Source organism: Onychostruthus taczanowskii, unplaced genomic scaffold (assembly GCF_017590055.1).
Source record: "Onychostruthus taczanowskii isolate IOZ18803 unplaced genomic scaffold, ASM1759005v1 scaffold17, whole genome shotgun sequence".
Classification (NCBI taxonomy): domain Eukaryota; kingdom Metazoa; phylum Chordata; class Aves; order Passeriformes; family Passeridae; genus Onychostruthus; species Onychostruthus taczanowskii.
In genome coordinates this window covers 10,215,062-10,238,933 of record NW_024498906.1, presented here as the reverse complement: position 1 = coordinate 10,238,933, position 23,872 = coordinate 10,215,062, and the positions used below count along the sequence as shown (strand labels likewise).

The window sequence follows — 23,872 nt, the reverse complement described above, 5'->3', positions numbered from 1 at the left end:
AAATTAATATAATTGTTTGTACAGACACGGGGAAAGTCATCTGAGAAGTGCTGCTATTTTTAACTGATCATAGTTAAAAATAGGGAAGCTAAATATTAAGAATTCGAGCTACAAAAGGTACAAAAATAGCCAGGCTCACACAACCTGAGCGAAACTTTCTGGTCACCTCTCTTACCTTACTGGCATCTGACTGGGAAAAGTCAATAAACACTTTGTTACTGATTGGGAAGTGAATACCAAACCCACCAATTTTATGCTTAAACAAGAAAACTCCCAAGATGCACAGTGTTTGTCAAAACAAATCATAAGAGACAAATCTGTGTTGTGATACAAGAACGTATCTGTTGAAAATCTTAGAGAAAGCAATATATTACTAGTTCTGTCTGGCATGATGTCACCTGCTTATCACAACGGGAAATGTTTGTAATAAAAATAATTTAATAAGCAAACAACCACTTCATACACTAATTTCAAGTTTTATATGCTAATTTCAGTTTCAGAGCAGACTAAAGCACCTTCTTGTGGAAGATACGTTTTCCCCTTTTTTGGTATGCCTGTAAAGGCTGGTGTAATTAAGGGGTTTAATTAAAATCCTAAATGCTTACTCCATAAAAATAGCCTTATGACATGGGGAAAAGTGGATTTTTTTCCATTATAATTGCCTGTCTTGTGTATTGGCAGTGTAAGAGTCCAATTGAGAAGCTGTAAACACTTTTAAATAATTTGTTTTCAATTTTATTATTTATAAATTATATTCATTGATGCTTTCTTCATTCACATTGTGATAATGCTCCTGAATGTGCACTTACTGTGTCAGCCACCTCTATGTTATGACTGCACACAACTAAAAATATAATAAAATACAATTATGTGGCTTTTAGCCCATCGAAACCCCACCAATGAATTGAAGGAAGGAGCACACTAGGGCTCAAATTTAATTTTTTCCAATGTTTCACAGCTCACATTGGCTTTAACCTTTGTACTTTGAGGGGCCTTGTGTTTGGTTTTTTCTGGTTATTAATTTTTATGGCGTTCATGGCACGCAGCTGCTGTCCAGCCATGCCTACTCTGTTCCTCATGCACAGCTGGAGATACTGGGAAGGTTTTGGGGATCCCATCACTGGGATCAACGAGCCCCTCACGGCACAGGCTTGAATATTGTGTCCGGTTTTGGACATCACAATACAAGAAACACATTGAACTATTGGAAAGAACCCAAAGGATGGCAACAAAGATGGTGAAGGGCCTTGAGGGGAAGCCGTGTGAGGAGAGGCTGAGGGCACTTGCTCTGTTCGGCCTGGAGGAGCCTGAGGGGAGACCTCACTGCAGTTACAGCTTCCTCGTGAGGGGAACAGGAGGGGCAGGCACTGATCTCTGCTCTGTGGGGACAGTGGCAGGACTTGGGGAAATGGCCTGGAGTTGTGTCAGGGGAGGTTTAGGTCGGGTATCAGGAAAAGGTTCCTCCCTCAGAGGGTGGCTGGGCACTGAACCGGCCCCCCAAGGCAGTGGTCACAGCACCAGCCTGGCAGAGCTCAAGAAGCGTTGGGATAACTCTCAGGCACATGGCTGGATTACTGCAGTGCCTGCGCACAGCAGACAGCGGGGTTCCATGACCCTTGCGGGTCCCTCCCAGCTCGGAATGCCCCACGCCCCCCAAAGGCGCCACACGCACCCCCCGCCCTCAGCTCCCCCATCAGGGACACCCCCGGGAAGGAGGTGGGGGGGAGGCGGGCGGCAGGCGCATGCGTGGAGCGGCCGCGAGGGGGCGGCACCGCGGCGGGGCGGGGCGCGAGCGGCCGCTGGGGGCGCCGCGGGGAGGCCGCTCGCCGCCTCTGCACCGGCCAACATGGCGGCGCGGCGGCCCCGCTCCGCCTCAGGTCAGTGCTGGCCCCTTCCTGACGGGAGCGGGGAGGAGGCGGCGCGGCGGGCGCCCTTCCTCCTCTCGGGGGCGGCGGGCAGCCCCCTCCCGCTGCCCGCGCTGCGTCCCGGGGGCGGGGAGGGATGGCCCGGGCTCTGCGCCTCCCCAGTCCGTTGCGTTTCCCTCCTCCACCGCGCGGCCCGGCGCATCGGCCCCGGCACCACCGGCATCACCCTGGCTGAATCTCCTTCCCGGGATTTAAGCACCGAAACCCCTTCTAGGCAGGCCCGCAGACAGAATGAGTGCTGGCCGAGCCCTCCCGGAGCGGAGGTGCCGGGGGGATGCGGGACGGGAGCCGGGAGCCTCCAGCCCCCATGGCCGCCGCATCTTCACCGTGCGGGGCTTTCCGGGCATCGCTGGGGCCTCGTCGTGCGGCGCCTTTCGGCACTGGCACAGTTCGATGTGCTTGGGGCATGTCCAGAACATCATTTGCCGCATGCAGGGTGTATTTTTCCATCAGTTGAAAACGCTCTGGCAGTGTTACTTGCCACAGAAAGTGTTATACTTGTGTACACGAGTTTTGGTTTAAATAATAATAATAATAATTGAGGGGCAGAATTAATGTAAGTGTTCATGACAGTGTTTTAATAATCTCCATCTAAAGAAGTTAAACATGTTGTCCTCAATACCTCAAAGAAAGAACATTCAATAACAACATTTTAAAATTATGGCTCTGACTGTTTATTATTTAGTACTCAAGAACATGTGGTAATAAAAAGAAATAATGCACACCTACATGTGTATTTCTTGCAGTCTTTGAAGTTTTTACCCATACTGGTAGTACAAATTAAAAAGCTGTCAAAATTCTAATAAAATTTTTATATCTACAGTCTTACTTTAATTCTAGGTCATAATTTAACTGCTCCTATTTTCTGGAATGTCCAACCAGTATTGCTGAATTTAGATTTGACCTTAAATATATTTAAACAAAGTGGACTTCAGTTCATGTGTGTATGTCCCAGAATGTGATCCACTTTTAAAATATGTTTCTTTAAAAATCTAGACCCATCTCTTTCCTTTGATGTCCAAGTATAGACGGTGTTGAGGATCTCTTAATTTGAAGTTGCAGGATGCCTGTTTTGAAAACATTGGCAGAATTGTCCTGTGAACATGGACCTTAATTGAAGTCCCAGCATCATCTGCTGTTGTGGAAAAGGAACAGAAGCCACAAATGCTGATGCCCAGTCCTCTGAGGAGAGCACTGGGCCATAAGTTCTTAATCTTTCCAAGTGTTGGTCTGTCCCTTTGGTATTTCTTTTTGTTGGGTTTGTTTGTTTGTGTTGAATGGGCTAACTGGTAGTTCCATCTGATGCTTCTTGGTTCCTGTACTTGAACAGGTGGAGGATTCTTGTTCACCTTTGTAGTGCCAGTCATGGATTTTATTCATTACACTGCTGCCTTCTACACCTCACCTTGGTGATGGCATAGAATCCCAAAATCCTTTGTTCTGGGAGCTGCTGGACCATAGGTAGCTTGCACACTACAGTTTACACCATTGCATTACCCAGTTAGTGCCCAGACTGGGTCTGGGCTTTTCACATAATCATTAGTGTACTCTACAACTGAGAAAATAACTTTTTTTTAATTGCTTTTTCTTTTCCAGACCACGACAGTGACGACGATTCCTACGAAGTGCTGGATTTAACAGAATATGCTCGGCGTCACCATTGGTGGAATCGTTTGTTTGGCAGGAATTCAGGACCAATTGTAGAAAAATACTCTGTAGCCACACAGATTGTGATGGGAGGTGTGACTGGCTGGTGAGGGAGCTTCCCTTTCCATCACTGACCTAGACCTTTTACTTGTTAGAAGATCCATTTCCAAGGGTATTTGAAGCAGATAAATACATGTTTAATGGGATTTCCTTTAGCATTAATCAAGATTATTCATGTGTGAACAATTTTAGCTTGTTGCTCTGACTCATCATTGTGAAGTGTTTTTTAATAGTGGTGAAACATCAGTTATCCAAGGGAACTCATGCTAGTTACTGTGGAAAGGATTTGGGAAAATGTCAGAGCTCTAAAGTGACAAGAAATAAATGGAAAATTACTGCATGTAGCTTTTATTTTGTATGGAAAAGTTGATTTCCTTACTAGTCTAGATTTAGAAACTTAGTTATATTATGGCTGAGACGTATTTTACAGGTAAAAGAAATGAAGGGAAGAAAAAAGGATGAAAAAATACACTTTTAATTAAGAGCCCCATTTCCTGGAGACTGTTTTTTCCTCTAAATTGAGCTGCAGCCATGTTGAGTGAATTCACAGTTTGCTCTGATGTTAACTGATACATAGCCTAGTTATGCTAGAATAATTCATGGTGAAAGCTAGACAGTAAAGATGAGAACTTAAACTGGAAAATGTGGTCACAGCCTGAGAAGCTGTGTCAAGATATTTATTTGTCAGAGGTATTTGAATGGTGTTTGTCTATTCCAGTACACAGAAAAACTGTAAATTCGTTGAAAAACACCATTATGTTAGCAAAGTGTGCTAACATAGAGAGGAATTATGCAAGAATTGGAAGATGAAATATACTAAAAATGAGATTGTTGTACCCAGGCTCAGTACAGCTTTGTGAAGTGGGTTTAGCTTTCAGTCAGAGTTTATAATTTGCTTCTGTAGCCTTAAAATTATTTTTAAAAGCTACATGTGTACACGTAAACTCAGAAGTTTCTAGGGAATAGTTCATCTGGCATCCATAAAAACTGGCTTATTGAATGATCTGGAAAATGCACATTTCAGTATCTGTAGATGCACATCTCTCTGGGTGCCTACTGATGTATATAAATAAGAATTCACTATTTATATGCAGGGGGAAAAATTCCCCTCTGTGTGTGGGCCAGTGTTTAGACACACTGGAATTGCCCAAGGAAGTTGTGGAGCCATCAGCCTTGGCAGCTCATGTGTGAGTCAGGGCTCTTGGCTTCGAGATTGGGTTGGGCTCTGCAGCAGCTTTGGGAAGGTGACTGGCCCAGGTGACCTCCAGAGGCCCCTTCCTGCCTTGTCATTGTTCTGTAGTGTCAATATCTGTGCTGTTCTCCGTTTGATGAGGGAGGGTTTGGAGACTGAGAACCAAGGTAATTTTCTGGTTGCCTTGGTCCATTAAAAATAGACTTAACAGCACGTCTCAGCAGAGTGGCCTCGCTGAGTTTAACTCTTGTGGTGGGGATGTGCTGCTTTTTACTGAGATCTTTCAGTTATGAGTTGTGTAGTTAGTGTAAATTATGGTATAATGTATTTACATTCCACTTGGGAACAGTTACAGTAGCACTGTTATGTAATTATGTTGTGCTTTATTAACATGCTACATTTAATAGCAGTAAGATCTAGAGATCTCAAGTTTACTTTAAAGGGGCCATCAGAAAGCCAGGAACAAGCAAACATTACATTATCTTGTTTTAGGCATTGTTAATTTAATATTGCTTGCATTAAATAGCCTTGATTTTAAAATTTTTAAATATGAAATTATTCATTTGCTTTTTAAATGAAATAATGGTAATAGTTGCAGTCAGGAATTGTGTAGTGTGGCATTGTTCAGCAGAAAACTTCATTAGACTGGGTTTTTTTCTGTTCTGTTCCCCTAAGGTGTGCGGGATTTTTGTTCCAGAAAGTCGGAAAGCTTGCAGCAACTGCAGTAGGTGGTGGCTTTCTTCTGCTTCAAGTATGTAGCATTTCATGCTTTATAAGTTGGCAAATGTTATTTACTAAACAATAGGAAAAACACAGCTGTTGGGTAACATTTAATTAGGAAGACTTCTTATCTACTTCATCTTTTTAGGTATATCAGTCAAAACCTTACATTTGAGCTGGATTATTGTGTACAAATGAACAAAAGAGACATTTCTAAGAATCAGTGGTAAATCAGAATCTACTCTGTCCTGTGAAATAGTTTGTTGTAAGACAAGAGAACTTGTGTGCAGAAGCTGAGGTACTGTGTGTGATTCAATGTTGCCAGATCAGAGGAACTGCCTGTAAACCTATGGTTAGGGAGAATTTAAAATGTGTTTGTTTTACATTGGTTTGAGAATTTTATCACAGCTTTAGGCTGCTCTGGCAGTTGCCTGGAAAGCTTGTTCTGGTCCCAGTATGAGCTGTGTTTTTCTGTTTTCTCCCCTTGCCATGTTTTATCTCTTGAATATCTAAAGCCTGGCTGAGTTTTGACAGCTTCATTGCATTCTTCTCTCTGCTGGCTTTTGGGTTCAGAAGTTTTTAATTATGTTATCAGGCATGATCATTTGCATTTTTCATCAGATACTGTGATTAGAGGAGGATATATTTCCAAAAAACCTTTAAATTAGATGAAACTTTAAGTGAAGGAGAATTTCACGTGTCCTTCTCTAAGATGCTAAGATTTTACTGACATTTTTCATGCCCTAGTACCTGTGAGCTTCTCATTTTTCCTCAGATTGTTCTAGGGGATATAGATTGGTGCCTACTTAGGCTCAATGATACACAATTTCTTGAGAGTAGAGGTTAAAGATAGATTTGTTCTTTCCATCATCACCCTGGAGGGTTTCTGAAAGGCATATCCTGCTTTTATTCTTTTGATTGTAGTGGCTGATCAGGAAGGGTGGGGTGGTAACTGCTGCTGTGTAATACATTGCAGTGTTGCTGTTGTGTGAAGTACACATATTTCCTTCATAATCATGGTCCCCACTGGTTTGGGGGCTAGTTTGGTTTTTTCCACTTCCCATGTTTTGTATGCCATTGGTCTTAATTCCATAAATGATAATTCTCTTATCAATATGACAGAAGAGCTGCCAGACAGAGGCACCCAGGGTGGAGGCAGCAGATTGCTGCAGGTACCTTCCTCAGTGCTCCTGACTGCAGGAAGCTGAAAAGTTAAAGCTGAGACCTGTAGACAAAGGAGAATGGAAATTGAATAAAACACATCACTTGTGCAGGATTTTTACTTGCTCAGCTTGAAGTTTGGGGAGCTTTCCTGTACGTGCAATAGATTTGCCATGTGGTTGAGTGTCTGATTTCTTGGTTGATGTCATTTACACTGAATCCAAAAAGGAATATTATCCAAGAGGAAATACGGGTTAAGTATTTTGATTGGATTGTCTGTATCTTAAGTGAGATCAGATTCTCTTGAAAGGAAATTAAGTAAATGCCTTGGTCTCTCTTTTAATTCAAAACATTTTGCATTTTAAGGCTGAGTCATAAATTCTATGGTGTAATTACATTTCTGTAGTCTTTAATTTTTTCATTTAAAGATCACACATCCTGATTCTATGAATATGTGTTCAGTGCTTCCCCTGAGTGGGCAGAAGAGTATTTCAGCACATTACTAGAAAGTTCCTTTTTATCTGTAAATTTCTCTGAAGTTGCAGATTTCATTTCAGCTGCTGATTGCAATATTGACATTATAATTACATGCTAGAACAAGAATAATAACTACAGAAGGCAAGATTCTTGGCTAAAGCCCATTCAGTGAAACATTTCAGTCTTAAAATTTAAAAAATACATTTTTTTCTTCAGTGGGTGATGACTTCATCTCAAGAAATACAGTAGGAAACTGAAAGCAATACATTCTTCAGTGTCAGTTTGTACAGGAAGCAAAAAAGATTTTTCATGATTTTGTAAGTGATTTAGAACTTCAGTCTTAATACAGATTATATGACAATCAGTTGGAGAAAAAGAATAAATATTATGTGATATTTGCATAGGTTTTCAAAATCATGATCTAGTATCACATCTTTGCAATGAATATTTCCACACCTTAATTTGATTCATTCTTATTTGATTATTAACTATGCTTTTTTTTTTGTGAAATAGATGTAGTTCTTCAAATATGCTGGTATAAGAGCAATATCCAGGCACTATATTAAGGAAAATACAGTGCATTTCTCATAACAAGTGGGGGATTTTCCTTGTGTAACTTCTCATTTATACAGCACAGTTTGGTAACATCCTGGAGTAGGGAGGTACGAACTCAAGTACTCTTGGTTCTACTGTAATGAATTGGTTAAACACAATTGTTCTTAATGAGCACCTAATAGCTCTTTATTTTTAAAATCCTATATCCTCAAGAGCATTTTCATTGTCTTTTGTTCTGCAGTGAGCATACAAATTACAGCTTTTTCTGTTCTGTGTTGTCTATTATTTAATAATGAAATTGGATTTTTATTCAGTTATTTGTGCTTTCACTAACACATTTTTCCTCAGCTCGTTAATATGCCATTGATGAATTAAACTGAATTCTTCATTAAATTATGTTCTAATTTAGGAAAGGTAAATATGTGAAAACAACACAAGAAACAGAATAAACTCTGAGATGTCCTTGGCTTTGTGTTGTACAGGGGTTTGTTGCTAGTGCACCACGATGATCAAGGAATCATAGCATGGGTTGGCTTGGAAGGGACCTTAAGGACCATGTAATTCCAACCCAGTGTGGCACCCCAGTGACATTCCCTGGGAGGCACCAACCTGCTTCTGGGGCTGGGGGCTTAGTGAGAAAGAGCTGGATTCAATTTTCTGTTGAATATCCCACTTGACAGTTGATGTGTGGACACTTAGAGGGAACATTCAATGGAACAGCCAAAGCAAATGGGAGCTGGGAATTGGCCTGATAAAGAAATGCCAAGTTTGTGGCAGGTTCTGCCATGGAGGGACAGAGCATCTGTGCCTCTGGAACCTGCTGTGCTGGCACGGGACAGGGGAGCTGTGCCTGCAGATGGTGGCTGAGGGTCCAACCCTGCAGTTCAGCTCTTACACATTGTGTCACTTCTCAGTCCCTCCTTGTCAGTGTGTGTTGAGCTTAGAGACTTGTCAGATCTGTTCTGGAAACTGGGGGTAGTTCCCTTCCAAAACAGCAGAAAACACCTCAAAGTACCTGTGGGTTCTGTACCCTGCAGCTGAGCTCACCTGTGCCTTGTGGCCTTGCTTGGGCTCTTTTGGTGTGAGACATTGTGCCTTGAGGAAATTAAAATTCTTTTGTCCCATCCTGTTGTACCGATTTTTTGCTCCAAAACATTTTTCTGCTCATTATTCCTGTTAGTGTTTCACAATAACAAAGTACCTGTGTGCCTCTCCAGTATCACCCCCAAAATGAGGTCTGCCCTTGAAGATCCTCAGGTTTCCTTCATTAATGTCAAGAAAGAGAACACATTTTTAGTGTTCCTGCACTGATGTATTTCTTCAATTGCCTTTTTGAAAAAATTCTGTTATTTTTTCAACACTTTTGGAAGGTCTTGAACAAATAATGAGCTATGAGATATACAGGTGATAAGTATATAATATATCTATTATTCCATTACCATTTATAGAGAGATTCCTGTATAACCCAAAATCCATCCCCATAAGTCTCTTTAATAATATGTGCAATTAATATGTATAAACCTATATGACTCCTTAAAATATCCAAGTATGGATATGATAATGGGATATTGTTATTTTACTTGGTTGTTGTACGGCCTGAGTTTAAAAAAATAGTAAATTTTGAGAATTTGTGTTTATGTAAATTTACTGTTATAAGCAAGTAGATTTTTATGATACATTGGAGTCTAAAGATTGAAGTCTGTTTTTTCAGCATTTGAGTTCAGGGGTATTATTTCTGCACTTATATATGAAATTATGTAATTAGTGGGGTTGCAGCCAAAGTAGATATGACACAGGTTCTGTCACTGCCAAAGTACAGGGGCTTTTTCTTCTCAGTTAAAAATTTTATATTCAAAACATTACCTTCTGTTGCTTATTTTATAAACACTCAATAAGTAGAATTTGGAATCTCTTATTTCAGGGCTGTAAAGTTCAGGGAGAAAAGATGTCTGGTTTTGATACAAGTGTAAGCTCTGCAGTAGTTACAAACAGATCTTAATTAAAAACTTCTGCCTCATCTTTGTGCTCTCTGGATAACTGAGCTAATTAAAGTTGTCTTAGTGAAATGTTTCTTCCAAGAGCCATTTGCATTTCACAAGCAAGCAGATACATTAGCATTTCTTACATTGTGTTGGACTGAGTGGATCAGTCACATTTAATTTACAGTTGTGTGAGTGAGAAGGCACCAATTCAGTGCTGGGGCCTTTTTGAAATTCTTGTGGTCATGTTAAATTCATAAAATAACAATTGCCACAATGTGCAGCTGTTTTTCTTTTCCTGGTATGGCATCCAGTGACTGGATGTGCAGCCAGTACAGTTCTCAAACAGGTTTCCTGCTTTCGTACTGTACAGCCCTTAATGAGCTGTCCCAGCCTGGCACGAGTGCCCATGTGAATAAATGGCTTTACAGTAGACAGGCAAAGTCAATTAATTTGTTATTAATTACATTTGGAGGCAAGAAGTAGAAGAGTTTAAAATATAGTAAGTTCATTTTGCATTTGTCCAGTGAATTGTTTTTTTTAATTATGCAAAGGTGGAAACTGAAGTTGACTTGCTTGCAGAGGTGATCTTCTAGAAGTTTTGTTCTGAATTCAGGCAAAATCTGTCTGACACTTGTTTAATTTTATTTTTTTTTCTGGATTATGAAATCCTCAGTTTGTGGTGAAATAGTGAATTCAGGCAAAATCTGTCTGACACTTGTTTAATTTTATTTTTTTTCTAGATTATGAAATCCTTAGTTTGTGGTGAAATACGTTGCTTAGTTACTGTAGCAGTTGTAGTATAAACTAGATGGTCTAATTTCAGTTATTTGGTAGAAAGATCCATGTGAAAGTCAAACTTCAGAGCCTGTAAGTGATGTGAAACTAAACATAATAAATTATGTATTTAGGCTAAACCTAATAAACTGTGTATTTAAATACCTGTTCCACAAAAGTTCATTATCTGTGACTTATGTTTACCAACTGGACAGTTTGCATAGAAGGCTGTTAGGTAGTTTGGGTGGATTTCCCACCCACATGTGACCTTGAGAAGTACCTGAGAAATCTCACACTTCAGAAAGTTTTTGGATAACAGTCATTTACATGTAAATTTAGTGATTTATATCCTAACAGTTAAAATAAGCAGTAATCCTTAATTTTGATTTTCTTCTCTTTTTTTTCCCCCAAATGATGAGTTGTTTAACTGTTTTCTAGAACATGCACCAATCAAATATTAGTAACAGAAATAAGGCAAAGGTTTGGGATGATCGTTAGGCAGGCTATGAAATTTGGAAGTTTGTGTGTAAATTGTATGAAGCAGTCTCCTCAAATGTATTCATTTTTCTGATTTTACAGAATTTGTGCTGTTCTCAGGCTGTGTTATTTTTCTACTTAATGATTTTGTTTTGTAAGAAGGGTGAGAATTCTCTTGTAATGAGTATTTTTTGTTGTTGTTGGACAGTTTAAATTATGTAGGATAAAATAAAGAGTTTTCAGTGTTTCTAATGATGATTTTGATTAGCCCTGGATACTCTGTCACAAATGAGAATTCTACAATTCTGAAAGAAACTGAGACAAAAGAGTTTCTTCATTGTTGTGATATGAATGTATTTTTCTTACAAATAAAGTTACAGTAAATGTTGCAGGAAAACCATTGCAAAGCTTTTATAACTAAAAAACAGAGAACTGGTAAAATTAACAAGAGTCTACTGAACTTTGCCATTGCTTGTTCTAATTTGAGCTGCTGTCACTGAGGAAAGGTTTGAAGCAGAGAACCTGCTGAAACTGGAAGAATGACTTTTCCTGTATCTGTAATAAGTAAAATAAAAACGATTTTATAGGCACCAAGACAATGTATTTTGACTCATGAAATGTGAATTGCAGCTGTACTAACTGCCTTTATTTCCCTAGATTGCTAGTCATAGTGGATATGTACAAGTTGACTGGAAGAGAGTTGAAAAAGATGTAAACAAAGCAAAAAAACAGTTAAAAAAGCGTGCAAATAAGGCAGCTCCTGAAATCAACACTCTCATTGAAGAGGTGAGTCTAAGGTGATAAACTCCTTTTTACCAGTCAGATTTTCTTACCTTGCACTGCAGGTGATAATGAGTTGAAAATGCTGATGCAAAACTGGAACACATCAAAAATAGTTTGCCTTTATAATTTATTTAAAGTTATCAGATTGTGCTGTCTTTTATTCGTTCAGCTTTCTGGCTTGGTCACTGTTAAAAATGACACACAAATTTGTTCTTGGCAGGTGATAAAGCCAGTAAGGTCATGACATGGTAAAAAGTTCAGGATGGTGTGGGTAAAACGTTAACTACAAAGACAAAACCCAAATCTTCTTAGACTGCTGATAATAAAATTACTTGTCTGGACAAGAATGACTTTTTTGGCAGAAAAGCTGTGGCTACTTGGTAACAGGAGTTGTGATTTTATCTTGCTTTTATACATTTTGGAGAATATCTGTCTGCACAATCTGCCAGTTGCCTACTATGTTGAGAAGAGGTAGCTGTGATACTGATCAGTGTCACGGGGGCTGTTTCACCCTGTCATTTGAAGACTTCCATTTAATCAATTTTGTGGTTGTTTGGGTTTTTTTAAAACCTGTTTTTACATATTTTTCACGTTCCATACCTGCAGTCTAAGTTTCATTCTGAATAACTGAGAATCCTGACTGTGAATTTGCTGCAGACAGCAGCCACACTGGTGTTCTGTAATGAAAGAGTTTTGACAACTCAGGTTTAGCCTGTATGGAGTTGCATATAGATTTGATAAAAAATTACTTTAAATTTTGATGTGAATATGAACTGTAAGTTCAAGATTGAGGGTTTTTTGCTGCTTCTGTACGTCAAATAGCTTAACCTCTCCTTCACCACTGCCCTGTAGAAATGGGTGGAATAGGATGGGGGTTTTGGTTTTCCTTTGGTTTCTTTTTTCCTCTCAGATTATATGACTTTCTTGTGTGTTAGTTGCCAATCTGAAGTGTTTGGACCAGAGGATTTATCAAATGGCACATTTGATAAAAGGTGTTACACTCTGTGCTGCTACTTCATCAAATACTCTACACCCATGTCATCATACATAAGTGGTTTTTTTTCTAGGATTAAGTTGTTAGGAAACTGGTTCATAATGGAGTGTATTTCATTTCCAATGATCTTCCAAAAAGCAGTATTTTTTCTTTTAAACAATTATCATGGGATTGCAATTGAAGTCATGGTGGTGCTTGTGCTTTTTTTGACAAGGTAGTTTGTAAAACATGTCTTATTTTAATCAAGAGTGGTATTGGCATGAAATTGAATTGCTGTAATAATTCCTCTGTATTTTGTCTTTTTCAAGTTTCACTGTATTTTAAAAATACTGTTAAAAACAGCTGGGAGTCAGTTTGCACTACATCGATGCCACCTATTTTTATATGGTTTTGCACAAATCGCTTCCCCCTGCATCCTTCTCCACAAGTTTGGTCTTCTTGTTTCCAGAAGCTGTGATAAGTATTAAATAATAACATCAGACACAATTAACTTCATGAGTATCATTTTTCTTCTCAGTCAACAGAATTTATCAAACAGAACATCGTGGTGTCCAGTGGCTTCGTTGGAGGCTTTTTGTTGGGGCTGGCGTCGTAAGGACCCGAATGTCTTTTCCAGATGGGATCCGTGTCGGCCAAGATCAGTTGTGATGCGCTATCTGCAAGCAGGGTGGGTCACTGGGCCTGCCAGAGCAAGACAAGAGGACAAGCTAGACAACTTGGGAGCTTTTACATTTCAGGCTTTTGCCTCTTGAAGCTTGGTAAAACTAGGATTTGCTGAAAAACTGTGCAGTGTGCTCATTATAGCGTTTCTGGGCAAAACTGGTTCATCCTCATCATGTCTCTTTTTATCTATGGCCTTTCAAGATCTAGCATTTTTTAAAATGTTGTTCTTGGAATATAGCTATGTAACCATACTATAAGAATGAAAGCTCCATTTCTATGTTTTCAGTTAAATACTATTTATTTAAAAAGTATTTTTCTTTATGCTGTAGTAGGTAGTATCAATGACTACATACTGTATATGATACTGTGTTTTCAGCCTCCTGGCTGTCCATCTTCTTTAGAAGTCACTGCAATAATCTGTAATACCTTTTTACAGAGTATTAAATAACAAAGAATCATGAGCTTATTAAAGGTGAAAATTAACTTTGGCCTTTGTGTACATAAAAAATGAAAGTCTCTCAATTTTAGCCTGCAGGGACCTGGTGCCAGTGTTTTCCCAGACGGGTTTTTAAGGTGGTTTTAGTGATTTGTTACCAAGTTATTTTAAAGGAGCTGATAATCCAAACAAACATTCAATGCATTTTGGTGCATTTCAAACTTAAACCTTTCAGAAATTCGTACCCAAGGAAGAGTTTGCTCTGCCCCAATTTCTCTGGTTTTACTGTAGCAGCAGATGAATGTGAACTGGAATCTCTCCCACCAGGTTGTTTTGGGTTGCTGTTGCCTTCTCAGAACAGCAGTAGTGGTTCAGTAGCGATGGATGGATGGATGGATGGATGGATGGATGGATGGATGGATGGATGGATGGATGGGTGTGAGCTTGGATGCACGGGACCTGGGATGTTGGACATACTATCCTTCTAAATATTTAGATTTGTGCATCCCTGGGCTCCAGAGGTTTGTATTACATGTTGACCTCGTGTTTGTGGTGTGCTTGTGGCCAAGGTGAGTAAGGTATGAAGCACGTCCTGCCTGCTTTAAGGGTTTCATCAAGCCTGGTTAAGACTGGAAAACAAATCTTAGCACACACACCCCCAAACCAAACCCAAGGTACATGAATGGCCATGGATCCTAAATATTTTGTTTTAAAGTGGCTATCTGGAGTTATATAAGCCCAGTTGCAGTTTATTGGAAACGGGAAGCTCAAGGAGGAGTGTGTCTGCTGGGTTGTCTGGGATTTACAGTAAAACAAAGAAAGATGAAAATGTTAAAATATGAAAGCCTTTGCTGTGGTGTTCAGCCCAAAGAATAAGGGGAAGGTCACCAACCAGTCAGCTTTTCTCTGCTGATGATGCTCATGGGTTTTTGGCACGTCCAAAGGATACTGAAGCCAACTGACATGAGTCATCCACCCTGACTGGAATGAACTGGGTGTACTGAAGGGCTTTGGGGATGTACTGACCACCTCAGTACCATGAGCCTGTAAATATGCATTTTTGGTGTACTTTGTGAAAGGATTTCAAAGGAGCATCCTTTAGTGAGCTTGTTAAAAAAGCTGCTCATGTGGCCAGGGAATTTGCTTCATTGTTAGAAGTAGAATTAAAACCCAAAAGTATTAGTGGGATGCATGACTGATTTCTACAGAGGAAAATTCTGCTGTTCTGTTGGCATCATCTGAGATTTTCAGTCAATGGATCAGGAATTGATTGAAATACATTTGAGGCTTCTATAATTTTATTTTTTGAGTTAGATTTCATTTTTTTAAGCCTTAAGAGATATATTGTTGTACATGTACAACTGTCTGAGGGACTAAAAAGGCAAGGAGAAATGGTGTTACTGAAAAGGTGAACACTGGTGATTTGTGCTGGGATTGGCTTCATGTCCTGGAAAGGAGAATGGAAAAGGAGAATGGCTGCTGGCACAGCAGGACTTGCTGATGCAGTTCCTTGGGCTGGTGAGGCAGAGGGGATGCTGCCAGCAGCTCCAGGTACAGCTGGCAGGGTGAAGTGGTGATGGAGTGGCAGCTGTGGTAAAGGACCAAGGTAAGTGCAGCCTTTCTTGCAAATACCTGAGATTTTTTAGTGTGCCAGCTCAGACCAGTCTCACCTATGTGAGGGAATGCTCTGTAAAGGTACAGTCAAAAAATGGATGTTGATGGGGTTGGGAATGGAATGTAACAGGAATATTGGGTTTCTGGGGGTAAAGCCTTCTCTGGGATGATTTCAGAGTTACTGTTGCCCTCTCTGACAAACAGCAATCCAGGCTAAGAAGATTCAGAGAAAGGCTGGTGAGGCTGTGGCATGGGTTGTCCAGAGAAGCTGTGTCTCCCCTGGATCCCTGGAAATGTCCAAGGCCAGGTTGGACAGGGCTTTGAGCAGCCTGGGAGAGTGGAAGTGTCCCTGCTTAAGGCAGGGGGGTTGGAACTGGATGATCTTTAAGGTCTCTTCCAGCCTAATTCATTCTATGGTTCCATGATTCTAAAGGAAAAACATGGAATAAAAATTTTTGAAGAGCGTTTTTTTGCGGGAGTGGAAATCAGTTTTAAAATGCTGATTAGAAATGCTTAAATTAATGAAAGGCTGACCCAGCATTTCTATGGGTTTTATTGTATAGCTGAAGAACTTAAAGGTGGAAAACAGATTTCCATAATGCCCAGTGGGTCTGTGGAATTAATTTCTGTTGTGTGCTACTGAGATCAAGGAAGAGCCCTTCATTCAGAGAAAGATGGGGCAACATTGCAAGAGTCTCAAAAAACATTTGAGAAAAAACATTTTCGGTTTTTCTGGCCATAGTTAAGATTGTTTGGTGCAGTTCATGATAAAATTCCAGCTGATCCTACCTTTTCCCTCTACAGGCCTGTGTAATTTTTTCCCCTCAAGAAGTTATTAGCAGCCACTTTTCAAAGTTGAATGTTAAGATAATGATTGAGGAAGGCGTGGCATATATCCCTCTAGTGAACAGCTTTTGAAAGCTTATTGAACAGTGTATTTGGGGAGAGATTGCTAATAAATCATCTATTTGTTTTCAGTTATCTTAATGGGATAATCTATTTCCTGAAATTATTTATTTTTAGTTAAAGAAGCATTGGGCAGTACATTTTAATTTAAGGTGAGATGCCAGCGTGATCTTATTACTGAATTTTAAGAGGCCAGAATTTGGCTAAAATTTTGAAGGCTGTTTCTGCTTCAGCAGCCAGACAGAAAATTAAAATGTTGTAGTTAAAAGATGGAGCTGTCTCCCAGATTCAAGTGCATTTGTCATGAGGGATTAAGAGGGGGAGAGGCAAACAGTAAAATGCAGGAGTCAGGACTCTAATTCAGTAATTCTGCCTGTGCAGACTCCATAAATTACAGTGAATTCAGTAATGTGAAAAAGCACCAGTAATACCTCCCCCTAACCTTTTAAAAATTGTTAGAAATCTCAAAGAATTACTTTAAAATCAAATTTTTATGGAATGCACCTCCCTGGGGTCTGTAGGTGATAGTGGAAAAAAATAATGTTCACCCAAACTAGAACAACACAACATTTTGGAAGGGAGATTGGGCACCTAAAAAAAAAACAACCAAGTTTTATTCACCCTAGGACTGAGCATGGGCTGGGTGGGTGGTGGAGGAGAACAAGAGTCAAATCTAGCAGGGGAAGGAGGTGCCATCCTCCCTTGTTGGATTGGAAGCAGGTTTGGTGCAGCATGGGGCAGCATACATCCCAGTACTGGGACATGTGGGAGAGCTGGTGTTATCTTGAGGCAGTTTGGGAAGTGAGTCAGCTGACATTCATCAGGACCTGTAAGACCAGAAGCCAATTTTAATGAAGATAATCATGGTGTGAGTGTGCACAAAACATCTGGTGCTGAACCCTTGGTTGCCTTTGGTCCCACATTGAAGCTGGGAGGCATCTAAATCTTGGAATGCTGCAGGACGTGGCACAGAGATGTAATATGGAATTTTGTGCTCACAGCCTGGGCTGGACACAGCACAGCAAACTCCAGCGCAACTGCTGCCAGGCTTGGACTAGGAAATCTTGCTGGACCTAGGCTGAGTCCAACTCATAGCTTGGGTAAACCAGTGCAGTGGTTCAAATTTGCATAGTTCGCGGGTTCTGCATTCAGAGGTTTTCTGCCTCACTCACCCTCTCCCCTTCTCACAGTTCCTTGAGCAGTCCGTGTTCCTGCCTCCCTGCTGTAGTTTTTCCTGCCTTCCGCTTTTTCCACAGCTCCCAGGAACAGAGCACCACATCATACACTGAGCTGTGAAAAAGAGGAAATGCAGTGCTTCAAAATGAGGAGAAGTTGGGAATAAATGCCACAAGTCAGCTCAGCTATGGGACTTCCCAACAGCTCAGCCTCTGGTTTAGCTCGGGGGAGCTGGTGGCCACATTCCATTACCTTTTCCTGGGAAACCTCTTCTTCCTAGATCAGTGCCCTTCCTTCCAAACCATGAGGTGTTTTGGCATGAGATAGCCTTGGTCTCTGCTGCTGACATTCCAGGGGTGTGGCTGTATCTCAGTGTTCATGGAGCACGGACAGGAACTTGGGTCTGGTCACCTCAAAGTTTCCTGAAGTCATTTGTGAACAGTTGAATGAGCTGCTTGAAGTGGGAATGCTCCAGTGGGAAGAAAGGAAAGCAGGTTACACCCAGGATATTTTGCTGCCCATTTGGTAGGATGCTTACCTGGGGACTGGAATATGTTGTTATACATTCAGTCCTTGATAAGGCCTTATTTATTTCACCATCAAACCACACAAATTCAAGTCCTCCTAATCTGTTAAAAAAACCATTTCTGCACATGTGGATTGTATATTAAAAAAAAACCAAACTTCATAGAGAATGTTAATTCACAAAGAGAATTGAGTATTGAACTATATGATTCCCATTTAATATAGATAATTTGAACTTTTGTCGCAACAAGAGGCACTCAAACACTTGCCATACATACTCATGGGACCTGGAGAATTAATGCCAATTTATCTATCATGATTTGTCATTGAACATCTTATTTTCTTGAAGTATTAATGATGAAGTAGAGGTTATTCTGTTTTCTTGTGTGCTTAACAGACATCAGACTCATACTGCAGCCAAATTTCAGATTTTTATTTACAGATATTTCAAATCCTCTCCAATGAGGCAATCAAATGGCTTGATAGACTACATGTTGCTGAGACAGAAGTCTAAGCCAAAATACATCTGAATTAATCTGTAAATGTAAGAAATCCCTACAGATGTGTGAAAAGAATGTTTGAAAAGCAAGAGTTGCCAAATATTATTTCAAAATCCACAAGGGCCAGTAAAGAGGAAGAAGGAAAATTAACAGCAATCAGGGAGTCTCTATCCTTAATGCTCTTATAATAATATATCATTGTTTAAAACATTGAGAAAATGCCTTTCTACAATATAATACTTTTTTTCTATTTATATGTAATATAAATATATCATATGACATATGAGATCTAGTTTTCAAACTTAAAAGCATAATTGCATGCTGGCTTCTTTAGGAGAGTTCTTTTGAGACTGCATGTGCAAGTACAGCCAGGCACGTGCTTCGGTGACTCACTGGTTTGTATGTGAAAGCCAAGGCAGAACAAACCAGGGAAGGGATGCACAGGTCTTTCCTCTTTTTATGTTTTTACAGGAATCTCTAGTTCAGCTTTGAGACCTTTGGGTAGTCTGCACAGAATCAGGAAACCAGGGAGTGCTCATGGTGGGAGAGTTAAGGGTAGGGCACAAGAAGAGGAATTTGTCTGTCAGAACGTGGGTGTCAAGCTGGGTGCCCTGCATCCTGCTCATGTCAATGTTCTGAGGCAAATCTGCCTTTCTGGAAATCACAGACTCACAGAATGGTTTGGAGTGGAGGGAATCTTAAAGATCATCTCATTCCATCCTCCTGCCCTGGGCAGGGACACCTTCCACCACACCAGGTTTCTCAGAGCTCCATCCAGCCTGGCCTTGGACACTTCTAGGGATGAGACATCCACAACTTTGGGCAACCTGTTCCAGGGCCTCACCACTTCCCTCACAGGGAAGAATCCTCCTAACCTCTGATCCAAACCTTCTCTTGGTCAGTTTGAAGCCATTCCCCCTTGTCCTGCCACTCCATGGCCTTCCCAACAGTCTCAGACTTTTCCATAGGCCTCCTTTAGGGGAAACCTCAATTAGATCACCCCAAAGCCTTCTCTTTTCCAAGCTGAGCAATCCCAACTTTTCCTTGGCCTTTTGAACTCCATAGGCAGAGGTTACAGGAGTAGCAGCTCTGCTGGGAAGGCCAGGGGGTTATGGTGGACCTGGAATTTGAAGGAACCCTGGAGTCACTGCATATGGCAGAAAATGCAGGCTGAGGTCCCTCAGGAGAGGCATGGTCAGTACTTATGGAAATTTGTTCCTGCCTGAGGCCCTGGGGGACCTCACCTGGAATACCATGACTGCTTTTGGACCCTCCAGTTCAAGGGAGGTGCTGAGAAAGAAGAAAGGATCCAGAGGAAAACACCTGGGCTGCTGAGGGGGTCTAAAGAATCAAGGTTACCCGGGAGCTGGGGAAGGGAAGGGAAGGGAAGGGAAGGGAAGGCTGGGGTTGAATCTGAGGCAGCTACAGCCACCTGAAGGGGAGGCACAAAGGTGATGGAGCCAAACCCTTCCCAACAAGGGGCAGCAGCCACAAGAGTTGTGGCTTGGGAAGATCACACTGGGCATTAGGAAAAGACCTTCCAGCAGGAGAGTGGTGCAGCAGTGGACAGCTCACCCAGGGAAGATGTGGGTGCTCCCTCCTCAGGAATTTACAGGATTTGGCTGAACAAAGCTGACCTGACACAGCCCTGGTTGCTGCCCAACCATGCTGCCATGAGCAGAGAACTCCAGTGCTTCCCTCCTGGGAACATCAGGTGTTTTTATCCCACTCGGCCCCTCCATCCTTCCCCTGGGTTTAGCCTTGTGCTCCTTCACATCTGAACATGCAGCAGAAATGCTTTCTGTGGCTGCTCTCTTCTTACTGTTCACACAGAGCAGGAAAAATAGATGCTGAGGGGGTGTGGCACTGCAATTAATTCCAGGTTTTCACTTAAAAAAAAAAAAAAAGAAAAAAGTAAATTTATTTATTTTCTCAGCATTGGAAAGGTTAGAGACCTGCCAGGTTATTTTTTGGTGGTATTAGTTTTGCTTTTAGAAAATTAAGATCCTGTGGTAGCTGACACACAGGAATTCATGTATGTGTGTGGTTTGCTTAGAGCTGTTGCAGCAAATTCTTAAATATGGAACAGCCAGAAAAAAAAGCATTTCTTTCTTTTATTTTTTTTTTTCAATAGGCACTCCTACACTAATTTAAAAATAGTAAACTGGGGCAAGGTAAGTATCACAGAGCCTGATGTGAAAAAAATACATTGATAGAAAATACAGAATAGAATATGTGATGAAGATTGACACTGTAAGTAAAAAAAAAAAAAAAAAAAAAAAAAAAAAAAAAAAAAAAAAAAAAAAAAAAAGGAGAGGGAAAACAACTGCGCAGAATAATGGAAGATGCAAAGTGATTAGGGAGCACCAAGAGACATGGGAATGGGAAGTTGGTGACAGATGAGGCTGATAAGGCAAAGGGCCTAAAGGAATTCCTCGCCCCAGTAATCACAAAGGGAGCAGAAGGCAATATCCCAGGAACTGGGATTTGTTTTCCTCAGGGAAGGAAGGAAAATGTCAAAAGGTTTTACTCTCGCACTGGAGTGGATAATAAGGCAATTAGTACTATTAAAAAGTTCTCAGAGCACCCAGACTGGAGTAATAAATCACATTCTGGGATTGTAAAGGGAGTGGGGGATGCTGGAAAGCTTTTGTGGTACACTTGTGATGACTTACTGGAATGGGAATTACTGAGGACTGGTGAGTGTTTAATGAAGTTTGGGCATTTACAGATCTCTAAGCTTGACTGCACTTGACTTCAGGAGAAACTAGACACTGGTGAGTCATGGCTGTGTAGATTTGTAAGTGGCAACATGAATATATTATTAAAAACACACCATTTTAACATATGTGCCATGGGAGAAGTATATAATACAAATTATTTGGAGTCTGCTGCACAAAAGATTTATGCAAATAATCTCTATTAATAGGATTTCTCAGTGCAAATCCTTTCTTGACAATAGGAGAAGAGCAATGGTATGCTTATGATTTACTTTTGCAAAGGGTTTCTGATGTTTCTACAATTTGAAATGGTGCTTTTCCCTACATTAGGGATATTAGAGAGGAAGTAACTGGTAACCTTTTGCAAAGCTCTGTAAATATGTGAACTATGCATTTTCTCATCCACAGGCTGAATAAGAAGGGAGAGGAATACAAATCCTTCATATGCTATACCTACCCACACCTTCTTTTGGTCTCCACACCTTTGGATTGCTTGATGCATTTTAGAAAGAAAACACAATTCCTTTATAATATGGTTTAACTGCTGCCAATAAAATTAAAATAAAATAAAATAAAAATAAAATAAAATAAAATAAAATAAAATAAAATAAAATAAAATAAAATAAAATAATGGGCAAACATCTCTGCTTGATGTTGTGGGCTGGTTGAGTCCTGTGTTGCCCAGAGGAGCAAGATCTTTTTAACCCATCCATCCCAGGGACTGGAGCTGTAGGGGCTGCCTGTGGTGGGGGTGGCAGGGCATGGTCTGAGAGCCCAGGCTCATCCTACTCCCAGCCTGGAGCAGCCTGAGGTGAAAAAGGGCTGAAGGAATGAGGGCAGGGAGGAGGAAGGTCAGAGGATGCAGAGGGTGTTTCATTTACCTTCTCCTACAGCTGCATTCAGTTCCTTCCTTGGGGAGCACTACAGAGATTCTGTTCAAGGGGAAAATAAGGAAATAAGGAAATGGGATGGAAAGATCTGAACCTTTTGAGTGGAGCAGCCTCTGCAGAATGCATTTGGATAAACCAGTCCCTCACCAGCTGGCAGGAGGAATCAGCTGCCAGAAGAAAGGGTGGAAAAGGTGCTTCCCAGAGTGCTTCCACAGTGCCCAGCACCAGCAGCACACCCCTGGCTGGGCTGGCCAGAGGAAACCAGAGAGGCAGGAGCTTTGGGAGCAACAGCCTGTGCAGAATAACCACCAGTGGGAAAATGAGAGCAGCGTTCAGGGGCACAAAGGCCACCCCATCTGCAGCAGCCCCCCTGCCCTGTGCCCTGACACTGCTCCTGCCTGAGGGGCTCCTCCTGCAGGGCTCGTGCAGGCCCAGCTCAGCAGGCGTCAGTGGGACACAACCATCCCTGCAGGGGGCTGACAGACCCTCACAGATCCTGCAATCCTCGTGTGGCTCCCCAGGCTGGGGGGCATGAGGTATACCCTACAGAGGTTTTGGAAATTGTCCAATAGTAAGGCTCAGGTGAAAGTGACCTATAGGCTTACAGAGAGATAAGCAGGGTCCGAAAGGCGGAAGAGAGGGGCTTCTAAGGCCCAGCCATCGTGACTCGGCATTTCCTAGCTCAGGCTCCTGACCGCCAAGGAGGCCTTGCAGGTCCTGGGTCTGCTACATGAGGGGACCAAAGTGCAGAGGCCACAGAGCTGCCAAGGGCAGGACACCTGGAGCTGGGACCCGGGGCAGATCCTGCCCTGCGGCCATCTGAGGAGGAGCTCAGCTCCCACCCAGCTCCCCATGGACGCCAGCTCATCCTCCAACACCCCCTCTGCTCTGCTCAGCACCTGCTGTGCCCGTTTGGTTGTTCAAGCTCATCTTTGGTTGCGTTTCAGCACTCAGGAAAATTAAAGGCATAGCTGAATCCAGCTGGAATTAACTTGCTGAGGGACGGAAAATCTGGTAGGGAGCCAGTGAGTGGCCATGTGTGTGTCCAAGCAGGCACCATCCGCTGGGGTTTGGGCTCAGTGACCCACCTGAGTCCTTGCTTCACCTCGAGGTGTCAAGGTTAATTCCTGCTTTTCCACACCATGGAACATGGGCAAGACACAGCCACACTCCCGGTGCTTTGCAGCAGCTTCTCTCCATGTGTGGGACAGAACCACCGAGGCTGGCAGGGACATCAGGAGCTCCAAGCAGATTTCCCTCAAGGGAAAACAGGCATCCCAAAAAAGCTGGTTATGCCTGTGCAGTGGGAGGTAACACCAAAAACATGACCTGATCATCCCTAATTTCTGACCAGTCCACGAACCGCCTCACCTTTTTTTCTGTTGTTGCATTTTAAAGGATTCAACATGTTTCCCTGCAGGTGTTTTCCCTCTTGAATTCTTGAGCTCTACCCCAAATTGTTCTCATCTTTCCCACCTCAGACTGTAACTGTACCTCTCTAATCTGTGCAGAGACTCTCTGGGGGCTTTTTCAGACCCTGACTCGAGGTTACACAGCTGTGCTGTGCCAAAGCTGGGCCTTGGGTGCTTGCCTTGAACACAGGCAGCTGAGCTCCCTGGGGAGGTTACAGAGACTGGAGTGCCTGTGTTATGGTGTGGGGATTTTGGGAATGACAACCAAGCCTGTGAAACCATT

At 41.7% G+C, this 23,872-nt stretch overlaps 1 protein-coding gene across 1 annotated transcript; it reads left to right on the top strand.

Annotated features, from left to right (window-relative positions):
* Positions 1-1,771: 1,771 nt before the first annotated feature.
* Positions 1,772-13,876, top strand: FUNDC1 (FUN14 domain containing 1). The gene is made up of 5 exons (XM_041399944.1): positions 1,772-1,877; positions 3,522-3,678; positions 5,500-5,575; positions 11,628-11,756; positions 13,265-13,876. Exons 1-5 carry the CDS (start codon positions 1,847-1,849, stop codon positions 13,340-13,342), a joined length of 471 nt encoding a protein of 156 aa, XP_041255878.1. The 5' UTR covers positions 1,772-1,846; the 3' UTR covers positions 13,343-13,876.
* Positions 13,877-23,872: the final 9,996 nt, after the last annotated feature.

Bases quoted from the DNA above. Each gene is read 5' to 3' on its own strand.
- FUNDC1 (XM_041399944.1), top strand. From the start codon at position 1,847: ATGGCGGCGCGGCGGCCCCGCTCCGCCTCAG. The intron at 1,878-3,521 runs GTCAGTGCTGGC...TTTCTTTTCCAG, and splicing joins GCGGCCCCGCTCCGCCTCAG to ACCACGACAGTGACGACGAT. The intron at 5,576-11,627 runs GTATGTAGCATT...TTATTTCCCTAG, and splicing joins GTGGCTTTCTTCTGCTTCAA to ATTGCTAGTCATAGTGGATA.